At 51.0% G+C, this 20,957-nt stretch overlaps 7 protein-coding genes across 7 annotated transcripts; 3 read left to right on the forward strand and 4 right to left on the reverse strand.

Moving 5' to 3' along the window:
• Positions 1–709: 709 nt before the first annotated feature.
• ccg9 (putative trehalose synthase (Ccg-9)) lies at positions 710–3,088 on the forward strand (the record flags this gene model as incomplete). Its single annotated transcript, XM_043302629.1, has 6 exons — positions 710–814; positions 870–1,279; positions 1,337–1,612; positions 1,678–2,142; positions 2,197–2,306; positions 2,373–3,088. 6 exons carry the CDS (start codon positions 710–712, stop codon positions 3,086–3,088), a joined length of 2,082 nt encoding a protein of 693 aa, XP_043158564.1.
• Positions 3,089–3,326: 238 nt separating this feature from the next.
• Asppvi_006732 (dynactin subunit 5) lies at positions 3,327–3,987 on the reverse strand (the record flags this gene model as incomplete). Its single annotated transcript, XM_043302630.1, has 2 exons — positions 3,327–3,893; positions 3,949–3,987. 2 exons carry the CDS (start codon positions 3,985–3,987, stop codon positions 3,327–3,329), a joined length of 606 nt encoding a protein of 201 aa, XP_043158565.1.
• Positions 3,988–4,526: 539 nt separating this feature from the next.
• On the reverse strand, positions 4,527–5,681 carry Asppvi_006733 (cyclin-dependent kinase; the record flags this gene model as incomplete). Its single annotated transcript, XM_043302631.1, has 3 exons — positions 4,527–4,779; positions 4,839–5,574; positions 5,645–5,681. 3 exons carry the CDS (start codon positions 5,679–5,681, stop codon positions 4,527–4,529), a joined length of 1,026 nt encoding a protein of 341 aa, XP_043158566.1.
• Positions 5,682–6,128: 447 nt separating this feature from the next.
• Positions 6,129–10,190, reverse strand: Asppvi_006734 (peroxidase/cytochrome P450 family protein; the record flags this gene model as incomplete). The annotated part of the gene is made up of 13 exons (XM_043302632.1): positions 6,129–6,154; positions 6,211–6,490; positions 6,549–6,788; positions 6,850–7,264; positions 7,319–7,851; positions 7,909–8,252; positions 8,316–8,646; positions 8,699–8,789; positions 8,852–8,992; positions 9,047–9,251; positions 9,305–9,546; positions 9,604–9,701; positions 9,771–10,190. The coding sequence occupies 13 exons, from the start codon at positions 10,188–10,190 to the stop codon at positions 6,129–6,131; spliced, it is 3,366 nt and encodes a 1,121-aa protein (XP_043158567.1).
• A 3,831-nt stretch (positions 10,191–14,021) lies between these two features.
• On the forward strand, positions 14,022–16,017 carry Asppvi_006735 (T6SS phospholipase effector Tle1-like catalytic domain-containing protein; the record flags this gene model as incomplete). Its single annotated transcript, XM_043302633.1, has 2 exons — positions 14,022–14,141; positions 14,209–16,017. The coding sequence occupies 2 exons, from the start codon at positions 14,022–14,024 to the stop codon at positions 16,015–16,017; spliced, it is 1,929 nt and encodes a 642-aa protein (XP_043158568.1).
• Positions 16,018–17,186: 1,169 nt separating this feature from the next.
• On the forward strand, positions 17,187–18,209 carry Asppvi_006736 (uncharacterized protein; the record flags this gene model as incomplete). Its single annotated transcript, XM_043302634.1, has 1 exon — positions 17,187–18,209. One exon carries the CDS (start codon positions 17,187–17,189, stop codon positions 18,207–18,209), a length of 1,023 nt encoding a protein of 340 aa, XP_043158569.1.
• An 850-nt stretch (positions 18,210–19,059) lies between these two features.
• Asppvi_006737 (flavin monoamine oxidase family protein) lies at positions 19,060–20,765 on the reverse strand (the record flags this gene model as incomplete). Its single annotated transcript, XM_043302635.1, has 4 exons — positions 19,060–20,054; positions 20,107–20,495; positions 20,550–20,587; positions 20,640–20,765. 4 exons carry the CDS (start codon positions 20,763–20,765, stop codon positions 19,060–19,062), a joined length of 1,548 nt encoding a protein of 515 aa, XP_043158570.1.
• Between the last annotated feature and the right edge of the window lie 192 nt (positions 20,766–20,957).

Raw genomic sequence — 20,957 nt, forward strand, 5'->3', positions numbered from 1 at the left:
GGACCCAATTTCCAGTGTTGACCCTGTATCCAGCTATCCATCGGTAGATGAGAGGGGCCATAAAAGGGGTTGACCATGACTAAGCAGCTCTCCCCCACGAGTCAGAGTTGGCCAAGCGTTTCAGCTGCTTAGTAGCTTACCACTTACCCCAGAGCATTATTTGATAAGAGATGAGAGGGTTCTTCCATCATTATTTTGTTCGGAATTTATGCATTCCACGAACGGTTCATCTGCCACTGTCCAGGGACCTCTTCCGTCGGAATCATCCATGGATCAGACCATGAGCGAACTGGAATTGTCTGATGCTCCGCCCTGGTTAATGGACTGATTTCGCCTCTTGCGGAGCTAAGCGATGCGCCATGGTCCCGAAAGCAACCCAGCTTCAGGTGATGGGGGATCTATACCGCGTGGATCAAGTCTCTCCAATGATTGCTCTAACCTGAATGATGGATTATCGTGGATATCCCGAGCTGAGATGGAAGCTGCGGCTAAACACAGCATCCGGTAGTTCCTCAGCGTATAGGTACGTCATGGTCGGAACCGGTGAGGTCACCAACTGGTCCGTTACACAGATGAATATAATATTGGTCGTACACGCCACTTCATCAGTTCATGTCCGAGGATTTCGTTTACTTCAACTAGTCAATACCATTTATATTCCATCTGTTCTTTATCGATAACTAGTTGCCCCGTTATCTGCGCAAACATCATGGAGACGGAGACGCTCTCCTTCCGACGGCGGTCGTCTGTGTTCCAGCAGCGTCGTCTTTCTGTCGATTTCAAGAAGAATTCATGGTCTGCGCCTCCTTCTGGGGTATGAATGGTTTAATTCAGACAGGTGCCAATTCTGGAGTACTAACTTCGATTAGAACATCTATGCCGGCCTCTCGGTATTATTTACCGACGACGGACAAGCTACCATCGCCCTGGCCATTCGTGACGTAACGTACCTCCTCGAATTCATTCAAGAGAAAGTCCCTCGAAAAGACAATAAGCCTCTTTCTCAAGCGATAAGCGACTTCGTCGTGCAGCAATTACTGAAATTCAGTGAGAAACACCTCGAAAAGTTCATCGGATTGGCATTGCCACAGCATCTCGCAGATGCATGCCCAGGTCTCTGTTCGCGCCTATGGGCTGAGCTGGACGTCATACCACTGGTGCTTCCCGAGGAGATGCGGAAAGAGAATGAGCCGTCCAAGCAGCCTCTTCCAACCTATCCAGGTTGGGAGACCAGATCGCTCGATGAACAAGCAGAGTCTATGGGACGGAAATGTGTCAGGTGAGGGAAACACTGCCTGTTTGCTGTTGCATGCCTGCATACTTACCTCACGCCCAGACTTTTTGGCCCGGAAAACATCCCATTGCTGCAAGTTGGGTTTCTAGGTTTGGTCGAGGTCGATACGGCCTTTCACGTACGCTTGACCGATCTGGACGACTTTAAGAAGACGGTCAGACCTCGCACATGGAGTGCTGTGGAGCATTGGGCTTCCGACATTAAAGAAAGGAACGTCAAGATAGCCTTCTTCAGTGCCACCCCTCAAGGTGGAGGTGTAGCCCTCATGAGGCATGCTCTTGTGAGGTTTGCGTATTCATTGGGAACTGATATTAAATGGTGAGTGATCGTCAAATTTGGAGCCACCGTACCGACCACAGAAATCGCTGACATTGTGTTCCAAGGTACGTACCAAAACCACGACCAGGTGTCTTCCGTATTACGAAGACGAACCACAACATTCTGCAAGGTGTCTCAAACCCTGGAGACCGGTGCACAGAGGAGGACTGGGAAAAGGTCACGGACTGGATCCAGGAGAACGCAAGGAGGTACTGGTTGAGACCGGGAGGACCGTTACGGCCCCCATCAGAAGGAGGCGCCGATGTGATTATCATGGACGACCCTCAGATGCCAGCATTGATTCCCATTGCGAAGGAAATGGCGCCGGATAGACCCGTCATCTTCCGGAGCCACATTCAGATCCGAAGCGATCTGATTGCCAAGCCGGACACGCCTCAGGCGGAAGCATGGGGCCGGATGTGGGAACTGATCAAGCAGGCCGACCTGTTCATCTCTCATCCGGTGAGCTCATTCGTACCGAAGAACGTGCCTAAAGAGATCGTGGGTTATATGGGAGCAACCACAGATTGGTAAGTCCCTGGGCCTTTTGTCAAAAGGAGGAAATCACTGACACTTTGTTGTAGGCTAGATGGCCTGAATAAAAACATGCGGGACTGGGATATGGCGTATTATGGCCGCGTCTTCAATGCCGCCTGCAGGAACTCTGGCATGCCTGTGATAAACGTCCCTGAAGGTGAGACCGCGTCTTTTCCTTCGCCCCCGTTGTGGCAAGTTGAAGCTTTTCCATTAACAATGATAGACGAGTACATCGTCCAAATCGCCCGCTTTGATCCCTCCAAGGGCATCTTTGATGTTGTGGAATCTTACGAGAAATTCTACAATCGCCTGACCTCCGCGTATCCGGAAAAGAAGCCTCCAAAGCTGTTGATTTGCGGACACGGCTCGATCGATGACCCTGATGGTTCGCTCATTTACGATGCTGTTGTGTCTCACATTGAGCATAATATCCCCTACTTGATCGATCAAATCTCTGTTATGCGACTGGGACCATCGGACCAGGTACTGAACGCGCTAATGTCCAAAGCCAAAGTGGCTTTGCAATTATCCACGCGGGAAGGATTCGAAGTTAAGGTCTCAGAGGCGGTTCATAAAGGAACGCCTATCATTGCGACCAGGGCGGGCGGCATCCCTCTGCAGGTTGAGAATAACAAGAACGGTTTCCTGGTTGACGTTGGAGACACGGACGCCGTGGCCGATCACCTGTTCAAGCTGTTTGCGAATGAAGAGTTCTATGGGGAGATGAGCCGTTACGGGACCAAGAACGTATGCGATGAAGTAAGCACCGTCGGCGGTGCGTTGAACTGGCTCTACCTCGCGTCCAAGATGTCCAAGCACGAACCTGTCAAACCCGATGGCCGGTTCATCAACGATATGGCTCGCGAAGAGGCGGGCTTCCCGTATGAGCCCGACGAGAGCCGGTTGACCAGGGCAGTTGAGGTGGAAAAGATGGGTTGAGCCATGATCCCTTGAAGTTGGACTTTCCTCCCGTGTATGATAATTAGACGACTGCGATGTTTAATGAACCTGTGTGCATATAGTTCTTGAGATCCTACCCTCAATCGATTTAATACTAGACAACAAACTTCAGAAAAATAGCAGACTCGCCAACACAACTATCAGGGGTATAATAAATAAAAGAAACCAAGCACCATCCCAAAGCACCGCCGGGTGCCATTGCAACGAAGTCAAAACCCTACCTCCCAACCATCCTATACCTCTCCCTCGCCATCCCCCCCTCCGCCCCCTCAACCCCGTACCCCTCCCCGACCTCCCCGACAATCCTCGCCGGCGCCCCACCAACAACACACCAGCTCGGCACCACCATACCCGCCGGCACCACCGCCCCGTCAAGCACATACGCAAAGTCCTTCAGGATGGCCATACTCCCAACCACCGCCTCCCGCCCAATATGCACATGGTTGCCCACCGTGGCCGCCTCGACCACCGCCCTCTCCCCGACAAACACATGGTCCCCGATCTTGAGCGGGTAGAACGTGTGCACCCCGCGGTGCAGCCGCGACGGTGGCCTCAGCACCGCCTGCCGCGAGATGTAGCTGTATCGGCCTATTGTGATGGCCACGGAGGGCGTGGAGGGTTGCGAGGGGCGGCTTGTGCCGTCGGCGGAGGTAGAGGTGGAGGACGAGGAGCGGTAGAGGTCTCCGCGGATGACGGCGTCTGCTTGGATGACGGTCTTGCCGCCCAGGATGATGTGCTGCGTGCCGTGGATTTGGGAGCGGCGGGAGATTTTGTTGCCGGTGTCCTGCCAGTGGCTGCGTTAGAGTTGGTTCATGGATGGGTGGGAGGTTCAAACGTACGGTTTCGATGTACTCGCCCTTGGCTTGTTTGGGCGGCATTTTTGGTGGTTCCCTGCGTGGGCTGGACCACTGCTTGAGGATTGGATTGATGGTGAAGACAAAAAGAGAGAGGAATGTTTACAATGTACCTACCTGTCTTTGGTTGGCGGTGAAGAATGAGTGGTTTGCGATAAGATACGGAGTAGCTTATCGGACGAATACAAAAGGCGGTATCAACACTGAGATGCTGAATTGGATCAATTGCAATACAGCTGGTTGCAAAAATGGCGGAAATTATTTTAAATCACAAACCCCCACACTGCAGAGCTTTATAATAAACATAATAGCATGGTAGACAGCAAGAATTTGTTAAAATTATGGGTCAATGGTACGTAGCGTGCGAACAGCAATCAGCGGGGAACAATGGATCACTTAAACTATGGTGATGCTGGCCTTCAGGTGAAATGGCTTGATTTCTGACAGGAGATATGGTCTTCGACCACTCGACCAGCGGTGTTGACTTCACTATGATATAATCTATTCACCAGTTACTGTCTAACATCAGTGATGTTATGATATGCTCTCTTTCTGGAGATTGGTTAGCCACTGGCCTGGGTGCGGCCGGAATAGAATGAGCTGCCGTTGCGGAAGTAATGGTGCATGCAGGCCTGCTTTGCAGACAGCCTCTGAGCTGGATCATATTTGAGCAGAGCCTCCAGAAGCTCGCAGCCAGCACTGTCTAATCCCGGGACCAGTGGACCTGGGGAGCGCCTCCACCTTGGGAAAGTGGCCTTGTAGTCTGGAAACGCAGTAACACCAGGCCAGATCTCTTCATCTGGGGTGCCAAGGAGACTATAGAACCAAGCGTCAAACTCTATCGGGCCAACTCGGCCTAGCAAAGAGCTACGCACCGGAAGATCTTGAAAATCTGATCAATTTCCGCGTCACCAGGGAACAGTGGCTTGCGCGTACACATCTCCGCGAAGATAGCTCCCACAGACCACATATCAACCCCGGTGGAGTACTGGCGTCCACCGAGCAGAATCTCCGGAGAGCGATACCAAAGGGTAACCACCTTAGACGAACAATATTTAGCTGGTGGGCTTGAATGACGCGTTTCATTGCCAGTATTTATTACCTCGTGAGTATAGGTCCGCAACGGGACACCAAAGGCGCGCGCCAGTCCGAAATCGCCCAACTTCAGGTTTCCCTCCCGATCAATAAGTAAGTTCTGTGGCTTCAAGTCACGGTGCAGGATACGGTGGCTGTGGCAGTAGCGGATACCCTCGACCAGTTGTGCCATGAACTTCTTCACCATATTTCCGTCTAGACCCAGGTTGGCGCTCATCATTGACCCATCCGGCAGAGTTCTACCACGACCGCCCTCATGGATAGGTAGGGCATCCATGTATTTCTTTAGATCACAGTCTAGGAGCTCCATGACAAGATAAAGCTTGCAGTGGTCAACATATACAATATTAAACAACCGGACCACGTTCGGGTGCTTCATTTCCTTAAGAAGGGAGATTTCCCGAATAGCGGTGCTGGGGACGCCCTCATCCTCGGCCTCGAGTCGGATCTTCTTCAGAGCAACGACACGGTTTGGGTGGTTCACCTCTCGAGCCTTGTAGACGACACCGTACGTTCCTGGGGAGCATCGATGCGTGAGCTATTGTATAGTAGGCAGCCACTTAAGATAACTGCATCATCACGTCACCTTCGCCAATTTTCTCGATCTTTTGGTAATTCTCCATTTTGGACGCGACTTTCGGTTTCTGTTCCGTTCCTTTCCTAACTGTGTAAGGACGATGGAAGGGGCGGCAAACAAGGAAGGGAAAAGGAAAATATGAGGGTGACTGGTGCCAGACCCTTGCCGGGGTAACATGTGGGGCTCTCAGTTTGCATAGAAGCCTCCCAGGCTAGTATAATTTTAATATACCGTCTCACCATTACTGGCAAAGCTACGCGGATTATAGTCAGCTTAGTCCTAGGGCTTCAGCAACAAAGGAAGAGTATAAACGTTTGCGCCATTTTTGCAACCAGCTGTATTGCATTGCACATATCATTACTATACTACACTAGACCATAAACTCAATTCAACAATATCAGAACTAGAGGTATCTCAACATGTTAAATCGTGGCGTCTCCATCTATACACCAGCTACAAACCAAAGCTGCAAAATGGAGCAGCGATCGCCAGCTTAGGCATCGTACTGGACACGGAAAGCTGAAGAGAGGCGTTAGCAAGATTGGACTGTGTCAAGAGCAGGTGAGAACACTCACTTGTAGGGAAGAGAGAGTAACTGCCATAATCCTCCCGCAGGTAAGCGGAGTAGCCACCGGCCTGAGGAATCTTCTTCAACTGTCCCTGAGCACCAGGAGTGACACGAAGGTTATTCAGACGCCCGACAGCACGCAGCATGGCGGTCAATGCAATGTGGCTGGTTTGCTTGCTGAGGAAGCCGTGTGGTCCTAGAGTGGGGCTGATGTAGGAATCCAGAGGTCTATCCAGACGCACTTCCTCTGGGTCAGGGAAGACGCTTGCATCACGGTTGGCTTTGGCCTAATAGTTGAGCGTTAGAAGAGGCTGAATAGCACAACAGGAAGGGTGCAGAACGTACAAAGCTGACAAAGACCTTGTCCCCGGGCTGAAGAGTGACCTCGCCGGCCTCATCGGTCACGGCGAGGCTAGTCTCTGACTGGCGGTACAATCCGGAGATGTCATTGAGACGGACAGCCTCCAAGCAATAACGCAGCAATTGCTCATCCGATTCCTTCGTGTCTTGTTTGGCCAGGCGTTGGATTTCTGGAAGATGTTTGCTACCTTCTTGCGACAGGTAAAAGTCGATAATTTGAGTGAACTAAATCAACCACCACCTGTCAGTTATCTCGAGGTGCGCAATCATTGGACGAGGTACTTACTGCTTGGGCCTGGCCGGGGACCATCGCAATCACTGTGGGCAGAATCTGCGCCCATGCAATCTCGTGAGCCGCCAGACCATTCTCCAAAAGCTTCTTGGTCATGTGCACTCCGTACTCCTTGAGAGCATTGTTGTTCTCGCGGAAGCTACCAAAAATACCAGAAAGCAGACTGCTACCACCAAGCGACTTGACATTGGCCTCGAGAGCTTTGCCCAGCGGCTCACCAACAGCCTGGGACGCGTGGTGCAGAGGGAAGGACTTGGTCTTGTCAATGTCGAAGTAGAGGCAGTTATACAAGGTTGCTAGAACTTTGAACATTTCGTGCTCCGTGTATATGCCGCGGGAGTTCTCCTTGCTTCTCAGAGGGAGGGAGAAGACATTCGAGGCAAAGATCACTGGAGCAAGATTGCCAACACTGTCAATTCAGTTAGCGACCTATTGAGCGTGGAGCGGGAAGAAAAGAGCTCACTCCTTCGTAATATCCACTTGATTGAGGCCACCAAATCTCCTGGTCTTGTCTTCAATAAGTTTCGTGGTGATATCTTCATAAAATTCCTTGACGCTCCGGTGCCACTCTTCTTTGTTCAGCAGCTTGCCCATAACGTCAGCGTGCTTCTGGATAAAGGCACTATCCTGAGACAGCTTGAACTCCTTGCTGGCCTTTCCGAACACAAACTCGACCGTGTCGTCCCAGGCGGCACGGAACTGGTTCTGCTGCTCCGCAACCAACTTGGCGTTGGAGTACGACATCAGGTCTACGCGAGGAGGCGTGTACTGGGGACGGTCGTAGGAGTAGTGAGACTCCCTGCCCAGATCCTTCATGATCTTTCGATTCTCACTGGGGATTGTCATGGGGTAGTGAGCGTAGATAGAGTCAGGTTTGAACCAGTTGGGGAACGCCCTGGTGGCGAGCTTGTAGAAGACGCAGCCCTGGTTGATACTGAGGTCGTATCTGACCTCGGAATATCCCCAGTTGGTGAGATTTCTCGGGTTGTAATCGATCTGCAACAGCTGTCAGGACGGCTGCAAGGGAAAGTCCGAGTAGGCCGGAAGACTTACAGTGTAGTGACGATCGCCACGAACAAGAGCTACTGCGTCAGACAGAACGGCCCGGGAAATAGTATAGGTAGGCGCAATGCCAACACCAGGGACCATGGGCGGCTTAGCCTCCTCAGCCACAATTCCGGGATAGAGTTCCACAAAGTCAGGATGGTCGTACAGACTTCGAAGAGACTCCGCAACGTCTGGATCCGAGTTGATCTCTTCAAAAGTCTCGTAGGGCTTCAATTTGAAGAACTTTCGGAACTCGTTGAGTGAGCCCACATTCCACTTCCGGCTCTGGATGATGCCCAAGATTTCAACGTTCTTCAGGACCTTTGGAACGTTCCGTGCGCCGAAAGAGCCTTTGATGCAGAACGCTCCTGTTAGTCACGGCTTCTTGACTCGGAGGTGTTTGTCAGACTCACCAGCAACGTCCTCGACAGCGTTGACTAAAAGGTTGACGAGGTCCTCGTCCTTGAATGTTCCATCGGCTTGACGTTCCAGACCGGCGAATGTGCGCTTGGATGGATCCTTGGGCAGTTCCGCCTGATACTTGCCTAGACCCATGAGAAGCTCTGTCATCGAGACTTCCGAGGCGGGCTTTCCCATCAGCTTCTCATAGACTTCTTCAGTCCACTTCTCATCGGTGGCGCTAATAGCTGAGTGCCAGCGGTATGCCAGGTTGAACTCCACGGAGCACTGATTACCCAAACCTGCTGGCGTAGGGTGGCCTCCCTCCATTTGAGACCGGGGATCCTGTTCACGTTTAGTTTTCTGCTTTGCATGGTATCCAGCTGCGCCAACTTACAAGGCACCAAGTCGAATTAGTTCTATTCAGGTTGACAATCGTCCGCAGGTAATCATACAGAGTGATGTTGATATAAAGACCGCAGGTAATGCTGTAATTCGTTAGCCTGGGGTACCGCACGATAACAGAGGATCAGAGGAAAGGCTTGCGTACAGTCGACCTGTCTGGAAGAGGTCCTCGTCGTACTTCGCCCAGGCCTCATTAGCCTCTTTCTCCGGGAGATTATCCGCGGGCGTGGTAAAGCGGCCGTTTTCGTTGATTGCAGCTAGTTGTTCCACAACATAGTTATGGAATCTAACAATGGTTCAAATTAGCCAATGCTCCCAAGCATCAGTGTTGGAGATGTACCTGTTGAGCATAACCATTAGGACACTGCACGTGGCCGGGAACGCCTGAAGACGGGGCTCGGCGAAGCTGTCGGGCTTCAACTTCCCGTCCTTGAACGTCCGGACCAGGTTCTGGTCCTCCTGAACGTCACCGTACAAGATGGAGAGGTCGAGATAACCAGAGGTCTTGTTCAAGTTAGGGTTTTTATAGTCGGTCTGGAAGATATCTGCTTTCTCATCAGAATCTTTCACCGACCTCATAATGTTTCGGGCAGCTTACCGTGGATAATGAGAGATGCCCAGTCAAAGAAAACACTGGACACCTTGTTTGGATGCGGCTTGAAGGTCTGACGAGCGAAGAGGGTGTCAAAGACTAAGCCAGGGTCAGGCAATCCACCAGGCTGAATGATCAATGGTGCGGTCGTCCGAGCATATGGGGTGTTCGCAGCTCCGAGCCACGGGAGCGTAGGGTTATTGTTGGAACCATCTGCAGAGCGGTAGGCATAGTCATTTCCCATATATCTGATTATTACTTTTTAGCAAACGCCACCAAGTAATGAAAGTTGTCCGCGAACTCACGAGAGCGGAGGGTGAGGCAGCGAATCCCACAACTCAGTAAGGAAGGCGTTTGTCAGCTCCTCGCGATGCTTTGAGTTGTGAGGAAGTCTGCTGACCAGCTACGAACCGAAGAATATAGTTTCAGTATTTTGGATCAGTCGACTTGTGTCATAAGCGGGCCATCTTACCTGGATAATGCGCTCCATTAACATGGTCTTATCATCTACCAGCTGGGCCCCCGGAAGTTTGCTCTCGATGACTTCCTTCAGGGTCTTGAAATCCTTAAAGCCTAGATGCCTGGCATCCTGCAATAAGCTGGTCGTATGTTCGTGCTCGAGGTAGGCGCCATCCCCAGTCTGGTTGGGAATGGGAGATCGCGAAGCATGGAGGACGGATGCATATTTCTCAAAAGGAGAGACGGAATCGCCCTTCTTCTCACTACGATCGTCATCAGATGATGATTTGTGCGCCGCAGCGTTTTTGGAGTGACGCTTGTTGTCGTTGTTGTTGCTGTTGTTGGCGGCGGTGCTGCTGCTGGGCGCAGTGCCATTCTGCTTGGACTCGCGGTCCCCCTTCTTCTTGAAGGTCGACGAGAACCTCCGCAACATTATGATAATTATGTATGAATTGAATCAACTGAACCACAGTGAAGGAGGCAAGAAAGAAACTACAACAAAGAGGGGCAAGGACGAGGAGATAGAAAAGTAAGAGCAGGGAAACAGAGCTCCAGCCCACCTACTCGGAAGGAACCATGTATTTAAAAGCAGATCCACGCGGTGAACATGGTGTATTTACGTAGCAAGCAGAGCGGATTCGATCCACTAATTGCAATTGAGAGCATCAATTGGACTAGGAGCAGTGAGAGGTCTAGAGGAATCAAATTGTGGTACCGCCATCTAAGCCATATTCAGAACTTAGTAGACTAGGCCATCAAATGGTAATACTCACAAGCGCATACCCCGCAGGGACAAGCAGATGGCAAATAGCCTGCTGAACATCTTTGCTAGAAAGAGTGGATATCCTTGATCCGTGTACCAAAGAGAACCTAGGGATGTGGACCAAGGTGACGAGTTAGTGCATCTCTTTGACAGCCTGCCGCCGCCGGGGCTCGAATCGATGAGTGTGATTTCGCATGGGATCTATGATTCATAATGTTACGTAGTGTTTGGTACCAATGACAAGACTCAAGAAGCCGGATTCCGCAAGCGGTCGAGTGTAGGTGGTGATAATTTACAAAATACCACAGGTCAGTCCGTCCTGATAATTGCCAATAATAACGGAGATTCCATGGAGAAGCTGCATAACGAGGCCTCGGAGGAAAGCATGGGGGAAAACCGAAGCAACAAGAGTGCAAGACGACTCGCAGCCAATCAACGAGGTCCATGCATTACTGACTTTCCTCATAGTCTTTTTTATACAGCAGATCGTCGGCTCCTGGTGCCAGCCACAATGTTCGCGATTATCATTCAGATGATTGCGATTGTCGGCCGTAGTACGACGTAGATTGGTGCCAAGATGATAAACGCCAAAGCTGGAGCTCAGAACTTTGACGGGGTTCTGCTCTCAGCTCACTGCTGTCTGCTCCACCTCGACCGCCCATTGCCAATGGATTTCACACCCGTGGGAGCTGTATCTATCCGGCGCAAGCTTGAAGTACAATACTGTAATATAGAGTTATTATTGGTAGCCAGATGTGGTATGAAATATCTGGTAGTATCCGTCCGTCAAGTATGATTCGATTTCGAGACACGCACGCTCAGTGCTGAGTGTGGTTACATTGTTCATAGCGCACTGACATCACGATGTGGGTGAACCTCCTCCTCACCAGCTTTTACTGAATGTAAGGGAAGATGGAACCTACCGAGCAGGTTGAGACAGATTGGAATCTAGGGATTGGTCATGATGAGTTTTATACAATAAGAATAATGAAATTGACGCAGGAAAACAGGTTCCAGCAGATTTCTTGTCAGTGGTGATCGGAAATGAAATCGAAATCGGATCGACTACCCACACCCGAAATTTTTAGTGGAGTCAGAACTCTCATTTGGGACAGACCATGACTGGACTAGTCACAACTAACAGAGCTACTAGTGTGAATACTAAGTAGTCTGAGGTACCCACACGATCGCAACACGGGATCACCACCATTTCACTCGTCACGCTGCCTACCAGGGATGGCCTGCAGTTACATGGATAGCTGACAGACATCAATACCTACGTACTCAATTGGTTATGCCTCTCAGCCACTCAGTAGGAAGATTTAGTAATATGCCTGTCACTCCCCGTCCCTTGTCCTGGAAAGTAAGGGATTCTGGAAATAAAAGATTTTCTCGCCGACCACAGTTCTAATGCGACACGGTTAGTTGTAGTATTATGAGTAAKAGCTCAAGGGATTTGTTGTAGGAATTCGACTGTGTCAGTGCGACTGATAGAGGATCCTGAAGCCCGAGGAGTGGGTGATAAAAGCGCCTCTTTGTCCAAGGGTATCTGCTTCGCCTTCCGTGAAGACAAGCTAGTGGATGATCAGCAACATAGAATATCTTAGGCAGATAGTTGGTAAGATACGCAGTTCGTGGCTTGCGTTTAGAAAATACAGTAACAAGACAGAGGGGTACGGTAGGTTTGTGCTCTGTCCTGTAAGGGGAGTAACTTACTGGCAAAACACGGACCAAAGCCCAGACAATCTCATATGTACTTTTGTTTATATAATAGAAATAGGTTGGACACTTCATGATGATGATAACGTGGTGAAGAATAAAAAAAAAAAAAAGTATAACGGATCCTTACTTTTGTGATGAGGTTCGTTTGAGATCTGAGTGACCGAGGCCATACCGCCGTATGAGGAGAGCTGGACGAACCCTCCTGCCCAGCCCGTCTTAGTGGATCAAGGAGAGACGATCGGCAGCTCCCGAATGGTTCATGGCCGGCCCCAGGCAGCCCAGACCCCCACTCCGACGGAGACACCTTAGGTTCCAAGGTTCTGAAGCTGCCAGAGTCAGTGTCCCATCGGAAAGGTCATAGATACTCCATAAGGTACTCTCCTGCGATCAGACTGAGAAGTTAAAGAAAAAAGAAAAAGATTTCGAATTTAGAAATATCTACAAAATAGAGTACGTATTTAGGTTTTAATCAAGGACTAATGGGTGGTGAATTGCTCAAAAGTACATTCCATAAAATAATGCGACCGAAACAGCAGCACGCATGCTTTGATTGCCTGCCAACAGACAAAGTATTCCGTCCGGGATCATCAGCCAGCCATTTGGTACTCTGTAGGTTTGATTGACCCCTTTGACTCTCGCTTTCAGACGGCGGGGACCTTTTCTCCTCTTTCCGCACTCCTGCATGAAACTATTGTTGCCCTTATTGTGCCTGGCTAAATGCTACTAGGCCATGAATGACTGGGACAGCCAGCCATGGTCTCGGTAATCTCCACCCAGATGGTATCAATGGGGAAAGATCGTCATCGCCTACTGCGTCTTGATGGAAAATCGATCCATTGCACACCTGGACCACATGGATTTTCCCTTTCTCACATCGAAAATGAAAATTCCTTCAGGTAATATCACAGACATTGTCGTGCTAATGGCCCAAGTCCTGTTCACGATTACTTGCCACCTCGATCGTCAACACCATCTTCCCAGGCGATCAACATCAAAGTAGGGCGAGATATGGCCTCGTGCGGATGGAAGATACTCGATTATATTTTCCAATCATGCTATCTTTGACGAATCTGACATGTGGATGTATATAGAATCACATTACGGACCGCATGATAGGCTCTAATACGACACAGAATTTGTGTTTTGTGTGCCCGCCGGTCTTCAAGCCGCTTGCCGCGGAGTCTAGTATACTCGGGGAGTGAGTTGAACACTTGAACTTGTGACATTGAATAAATGCCCCACACCACTGCTGCTTTGACCAACAAGAGTTCTGTTCGCTCTCATGTCTCGCTGTTCAGCGCGGTGAACCGGCTTGGTTCAATCATGAAAGAATGCGTCGAGTGGACCGCTCACTTTATCTACCCCTCCTTGTTGGTCCGCGTGGGAGGAATGAGCTTCCCTTATTGCTTAGCTCCAGGCGATGGCTGGCCGCCATAGCCTGCAGCGATAGTCCCATCTGGACACTTTTCTTTCCTGTGATGTCGATGACTGTGTTACCATAGATTTGTAACTGCTTGCTGTCTTCTAAAAGAAAAGTCCGTTCGCTCTCGCGTCTAAGCCCAATCCCGGATGCTGGTATCACACTATATCGTGCGAGCCAAGCAACTATTTCCTGCAGTTGCATGTGGGTATCTCCGGAACTAACAGCCTGTATATATAAGCTCACGAAGCGGGGATTAGTCTGTCGTTTGTTCCAATTGTTCTTGCTTTTCGATTTCACAGTCAACCAAGTGAACGCGCAGGGAGCATCGAAGTGTTCTGACATAGCTGCGCGGAAACATGGACGCAGTACCGCTGGGGCCGGCCCCCATCCCAAAGCAGTTTGTCCTCTGTTTTGATGGTACTGGTAATAAGTTTTGCGGTGATGAATCGGACAGCAACGTGCTCAAGATCTACCGAGTGAGTCGTACCCGAGGCCGTATGTAGTTTGTCAACGTGTCGGCTTACAGAGGGTTCGTGGGTGAAGATGCTAGATCGCAGTAAGAGTCACCAGTTCCATTATTACCAGCCAGGTATTGGCACCTACGTGACAACCACCTCCCTTTCCAGTAATGGGCGATTCCACCGGATCAAGTCGGCCTACCTGAAAGCTAAGGACTCCGCCGTGGGTTCCTCCTTCGACCACCATGTCATGGGTGGTTATAAATTCCTCATGAGATACTATGCCCCGGGCGACGAGATTTACTTTATTGGTTTCAGTCGCGGTGCCTATATCGCGCGCTTTCTGGCGGAGATGCTTGATTATATTGGCTTGCTCGAAGCGGGAAATGAGGAGCTGACTAGGTTCGCATGGAAGACATTTGCCAAATGGCAACAGCGTCGACGCGGGGATAGTGAAGAGGAAAAGGAGGAGCAGAAAAAATTGTTCCGATTCATGAAGGCTTTCCGTGAAACCTTCAGCAGACCTATCAGTCGCATCAAATTCATGGGCCTATTCGACACGGTCAACAGCGTGCCGAGGTTCGAGTCAGCCTGGATGCAGAGAAGCAAATTTCCGTACACTGCTCGCAGCTCTGCCAGGGTTATCCGACACGCCGTAGGCATTGACGAACGGCGCGCTAAATTTCGACAGGATCTCATCTCCGAGGCCAAACCCTGGTCCATGAAGAAACGAGGTCCTCGTCGCTGGCAGCGACACCTTCACCCCTTCCGCCATGATGAGGATCCCGAGTCGGAGAAACCGAATGGTCTACCATCCATTGTCGTGAACGACAACGCCAAGGTGGAGACGGGGCCGCAAGGCGCGGCAAAAGGCCGAAAGGACCGGGAAGAAACTGAATCCGTCTACCGTAGTGCAGATGGATCGCGTGCCGGAAGCATTCGCAGTGCACATCATTATCGTTCACCCTCACGGTTGAAGAGCAAGAAACTCGGGTTAGCTGTACCTATGCTTAACCAATCTACAGAAGACTTAGCATCGATCAAGAGTGGTAACTCAATACTTTCGCTTCAGGTGCCGGAAGCAGGGAGTCGCGCTCCTAGCGAGTACGATGAAGATGACGAAGATGAACGCCCTCAGGACATTCAAGAAGTCTGGTTTCCCGGCGGACACGCGGACATCGGCGGAGGTTGGAAACTTGGTGAAGGCGAAGAATGGCCTCTGAGTCATGCACCTCTGGTCTGGATGGTACACGAGGCGAAGCGCGCGGGCCTTCAGTTTGACCCACGCAAGCTCAAACAGTTCGAATGCAGCGAGGAGTATGATGGGGAGGTTTCGCCTTTGCGTGAACATATCCCTTGGAAGCAGAATATGGACATGTGTCAAGATCCCAGCCATGGAGAAGATAATGATGAGCACAGGAGATTCGCCCGAAAGGAGGATGAACAGAACATGTCTAAATCCAAGCGCAGATTTTTGGAAGCGCTGTACGAGTCCAGCACGAAAGGACACCTGCATGATTGCTTGGCTTACGGCAATGGGCTGCCGTTCTTTTCAGTGTTGTCGTGGCGGATCATGGAGTATCTTCCATTCCGCCGCATGGATCTGCAGAGCGACGGCTCTTGGAAGCCAATCCGGTGGCCTCTTCCCTGTGGAGAGGTGCGAGATATTCCCAACGATGCTCAAATCCATATCTCAGCCATCCGCCGCCTGAAGGCCGATCCCAAGTACCGACCGGGCAATCTAATCGTTGGCGGAGGCGGACGCGGTGTCAAACGAGCTCCAGAGGAATACGGCATTGGGGAATGGGTAGTTGAAGACCACGAAGGGGATCCTGTACGCGAAGTGTACGTCCGCAAGAGTGTGTCGAAGATGTGCAGAGAGGCACATGCCTGATCAAGGATTCAAGGTCGTAGTCTACTGCCTCGCTCATCTTATTGCCTTCTCACAATAGTCCCTCCCAGGCCGAATAGTTGTCACCGTGTTAGTTGAATGATCAGCCTCTGATATTCAAGATGTTGGTTAGTCTCATAAATCTACTTACTGACTTCGTACATCAGCTAGCCGTGTATGCGCCGAGTGTTCATCACTGAGTAGTTGATCATCAGTAGCTCCTTACAACAGGCTTCCCGTCCTCTAAGTTCAGAGTAAGGGATTCAAAGCCAGCTTCGACTAATCAAGTCTTTAGACAGGAAAAGTTGCAATCGTCTTCATTAAAGCAGATTTCGCCGTCTGTTCTTGCTCAGAAACTATTGACAAGGTGTAATAGGTAGAGGAAATGGGAGACGCCTTGATGCGGCCAGAGTCAGACTCTTTCTCTCTACTGGTCCCAGCAAGATTGTAGATTCTCTGCCAAACCCTGCGCATTATTGCATGCAATCCTAGGAAATATGTGCCCTATCAGGCTGATAAATCGCTGGCTAGGGAGGGATTTGCAGTCGCCTTTTTTCCGAAGAAGCGTGCCCCTGGCTGAGGAGCACAGATCACGGATTGGCCATACTCAAGCGACCAGAACAAACGAGTGAAATTTTGGGCATGAATGATTCGCAAGGAGAGAAAGCGAAAAGAAATTTCTTTCCACCTGAAAAGCTACATATTCTTCTTGATTCGCACATCGTCACTGCTATTGCTATCACGAGTCGTCCGTCGGGTGGTTTCCCTCTCTTTCCTCCTCCTTCTGTCCGCTCTTCTCCGACCGATTGATCACGCCGCGCGTTTGGCTGCTCTTCTTCTTCTGCTGCTTCTACTTCTGCCAGTTCCTTCAATCTCACCACTCAACTCTACATCTCCCATCAATCCCGCTTTTGCTTTCGCATACCAGATTTCCATTCTCCCCTGGGTCGTCCATACGACCAACCGTTGGAGGGTCTTGTTGGAGGATAATATCTCCAGGGGCATAATCGATTTCGGCAAGACTCCGTATCCTTTTTCCTTTTTTGGTCTCGAGAATCTGGACCACCTTGGATCGATTCACTCTCATGGTTCCCGTACACAGTCAAGCATGAGGCCGACCTAGCGTTTCGAAAGGCAGATTTTTACTGTTGCATTTCTGTTTTCAGACAGACATGGAAGCGTCCCGTCTTTCCCCAGAGGGGCGCATTCTTCCGCCCCGCGCTGCGAGAAGGGTCGAAATCGAACCAGTCAGCACGGCAAGCTCCGCGAATGCGATTACTGGGGCTCCTGGGAAGTCAGAGCGCTCCGACAACGTCATGATAACCTTGTCCCTTACCCCCGATCCTCCGGTCGCTCCACCGAGTCGCTCGCCTTTCCCCCGCTCCCATTATCGTTCGCGGTCGTTGGCGGAGGTCTCGGGTGTCCCTCCAATGACGCGCGCTCACTCGTCCCCTGGACTGGACTCCAGAGGGCGATATATCTTCGTCAATGGTCGCGAGGCGCCCTCGAATTACAATGATAACACTCCCAGACGGTATCTACCTCTGCAGATACCTTCGGGGGACTCCCTCGATGCCAGGATGGCGCCTCTGAACATTTCAGAAACGATCTCAGAGCACGCTGAACTTGATACAACCATGAAATCACCACCACATGGGGAATCCTCGATCACGTCTCCCATTTTATCACACAACCTGCGTGTCGGGCGCCGACGACCATCATCGCCCCTTCACTTCCCCAACGCGAACTCGACCACCCAGCCTACTAGCAGTCCTTCTTCGATCCATTCGTCACCAGTGGTCCTCGGCTCAAAATTCAACGAAGCCTTCCCGGGATACTCGACTTCCTCTACGTCGTCAGTACCATCGACTCCTACAAGCCTCCGATCGCGCAGTCCGAGCATATCCTCTCTCGAGACTATCCCAGATATTCCTGATGCCGAGGATGCGGCCATCGAAGCCGACCGAATTGCAGCACTCAAGGCTGCCGCAGATAGGGCGGATGAAGCGGAAGCGGCAGCCAACGGGAACAGGCGCCGTGGTATATCTGATGCCTCGAGTCCTGCGGGTTCTTCTGGGTCTATGCGAGGCGGCTTAGGAGTCTACGGGGCGAGAATTGACAAGAGGAAGCGCTGGAGTGTCTGTGGGGCGGAACGTCGGCAGGATCTTGACCTCGAAACGATATGGGAAGATTGATCCGAGGAATAGTTGTTTTTGTCGATATCCTTTCAGACGCCGTGACCTGCTGCCTCGAGCTCATACGTCGTGGGCTTTGGAGACTCGGATCTTGAATGCTGAGTGAGGTATCTGAACCACTCGCTTGTCGCGATTGAACGCAACTTCAAACAGCTGGGAGAAGCTGGTGTCGAGGGCAAGCTTTGTCCGGCAGCTCTGTCCTACACATGATTGCTCTATCCCTTCTCTCTTGCCAACTTGACTAAACACTCACATAACCAGCCTTACACACTGTATCATACGCTTGCTTGGTTCGGGACTCTACACGAAATCCGGAATATTGCTTTTCTTTGACGCTCGTACGAGGAGTTTGTGAATACCCAGATTGTTATTTGTTCTGTTTACTGTATGGTACCTCGGTTGTTCGCTTGCCTGTGTGTCTGGGAAGGTGCGGTTCGGGTATCACGCTGGTCCGGCGATGCTCTCAGTCCTTCATATTGGGGCGTAGGCTATTGTGATTGATTATGCGAGGTGTTCAGCCGGCTTTTTTGAGCGTCTTTTTCTTTGGCTCCTTACTGTGGCTAAGACTGTTCTTTTGATTCCCCTATTTGCAGTGCATCTTTCTTTTGCTGGGTTGCAGGTATGGGATGGCTGTGTGTTTTTGGATGCTGGTCATCACAAGTGTCTCTTCGTAAATACTTGCTCGAATCCAAATATTGATCGTTATTATGTGCATCTTGAACTTAAAAACAAATGAGAAGTATGAACAAAACAAAAGTGCAGCAACTCACTGCCTACTATATACTTGAGATGTCAATCAGCACGGCGTCCCCGACAGTCCCAAAATCTCGAATATCCAACCATCTGCACCTCAATTAGACGACGCAATCTTCCTCAACACAGCCGAAGGAAGCGAATCGTCCCTTCCTGCACCAATCCCCAATCTACCCAGCCCATGAAATTGGCATATCTCCCCAGCCGCCCGCTCCCCGCTCCAGTACGCCCCAGTACTCGTCCCAAGCGCCACAAAGGGCGCCGTGTGCTCGCCCGCAAACCAGACCCCGCGCTCGGGGCCGATATCGCCCCGCAGCGCCTCGATGTGCTTGTCGCCCTGCTCAAGGCCCACCTGGAAGTTGCAGTAGGAGCCGTTCCCCGCGTAGGGGTCGTTCTGCCACTGGGTAGCTACGAAGGCAAGGGGTTTGCAGTCAGCTGAGGAGGGCGAGTACCCGTGCAGGCGAGAGTAGAACGGGCGCAGGAAGCCGTCGAGGAACGCGTAGTATTCGTCCGAGGCGGGATCGAGATTCGCGATCTTGGAGACGATATATGTTGCGCAGGGGCCGTAGGTGTAGAAGAGGAGGCTGGGGTGAGCGCAGTCGGCGGGGAGACCGGCAAACGATATACACTCTTGATTCCAGAGGATGCCTTCGGGGTGCTCGGCGTAGGTTGGGTCGTGGAAAACCGCAAAGGTGGGATTGTGGTGAGCGGTGCCTTTGGGGTCCGGGCCGTTCAGCCCGGCTTCGGCGTCTGCGTGCCAGAAGGGTCGTGGGAATGTCACGTACACCTTCTCAAGTCGGCCGTAGGAGATGCTGTCGATGGCCTGGAGGTGTCGAGGGGGTAGTGCTGGGTGGAAGGCGGACTTGTTGCGTTTCAGCCAGCCGAGGGGGCAGGTCACTACTACTTCGTCGAATTGGTGAGTTTCACCGGCTGCGCTTGTCAATATCACCCTGCGAGCGGCGCTCGAGTTCTCTCGGAAGTCCGTTTCAATTTTGATGATCGGCTGGTTGAGGCGGATGTCGGCGTGTTGGGTGGCTGCTTTGGAAACGTAGTCCAGGATCTTCTTGTATGTAGATGCGATGAAGAAGTTGTCTAGCGATGTGTTGTCAGCAAATAGCAGCCATAGAGAAGATGTGGCGCGTACTCCCGTCTATACATTCTTCGAGGCAGAAGAACTTGAGACTCTGTCTCTCAATAGAGTCACCAACGTATGCTCCCCACAGCTTGCATGTCTCTATACAGAGTTCCTTTTCCTCAGGGCTTAAGCCCGTTTTGCTAACTCTCTCTTTAAAGAAGTCAAGCAGACTTCGATCGGGGGGAATGGAGTCCTTGTGCGCATTGCTATATTCAAAGGCTTCGTCTATCGTACTCCATAAGAACTCAGAGATCCTGGTCGAGGTGGCCTCATCGACGAGCTTTCCGTCTCTGGAGAAAATGATCTGCTCGCCTTCAAAATCCTCGATAGTCGTTCCGGTCACTTCTGCCACGCCAGCGATCGGATTCTTCTCCGTACCATGAATCCAGTTAGGGCCCCTTTCCACAAGTTAACTTAGCTTCTTCCGATCCAGGCGGGTTCGGACATCTCACAAGTCTATAAGATGATCTCCGATCTTTGTTTGATGAACCTGTTTGAATTCAGTAACTGATTCGCGGTGGTCAATGTGGTTGTGAACGCACCCGCCCTCCCAGCCGATCTCTTGCCTCAAAGATGGTAACTTGAGCACCATTCTGGACTAGTATATCAGCACAACGTAAGCCAGCGAAGCCAGCTCCGACAATAGCCACGTTGAGGCCTCCGCCCATTGTGGCAATACGATGTGGCAACAAACTGCTCTGACGTTCAGATATTGCAATGTTCTTGGTAGGAACAGTCTGGGGATAGGGACTCTGTCAGTTCGCGGTCAGTACAGTCCTCTGATAGATACAATTAGCCGGGGAAGAATGCTGATGCTCCTCTTGCATAAACAATAGTAGATCGTATACAAGGTGGAGGCC

The sequence above is a fragment of the Aspergillus pseudoviridinutans genome, assembly GCF_018340605.1.
Source record: "Aspergillus pseudoviridinutans IFM 55266 DNA, scaffold_4, whole genome shotgun sequence".
NCBI lineage: Eukaryota > Fungi > Ascomycota > Eurotiomycetes > Eurotiales > Aspergillaceae > Aspergillus > Aspergillus pseudoviridinutans.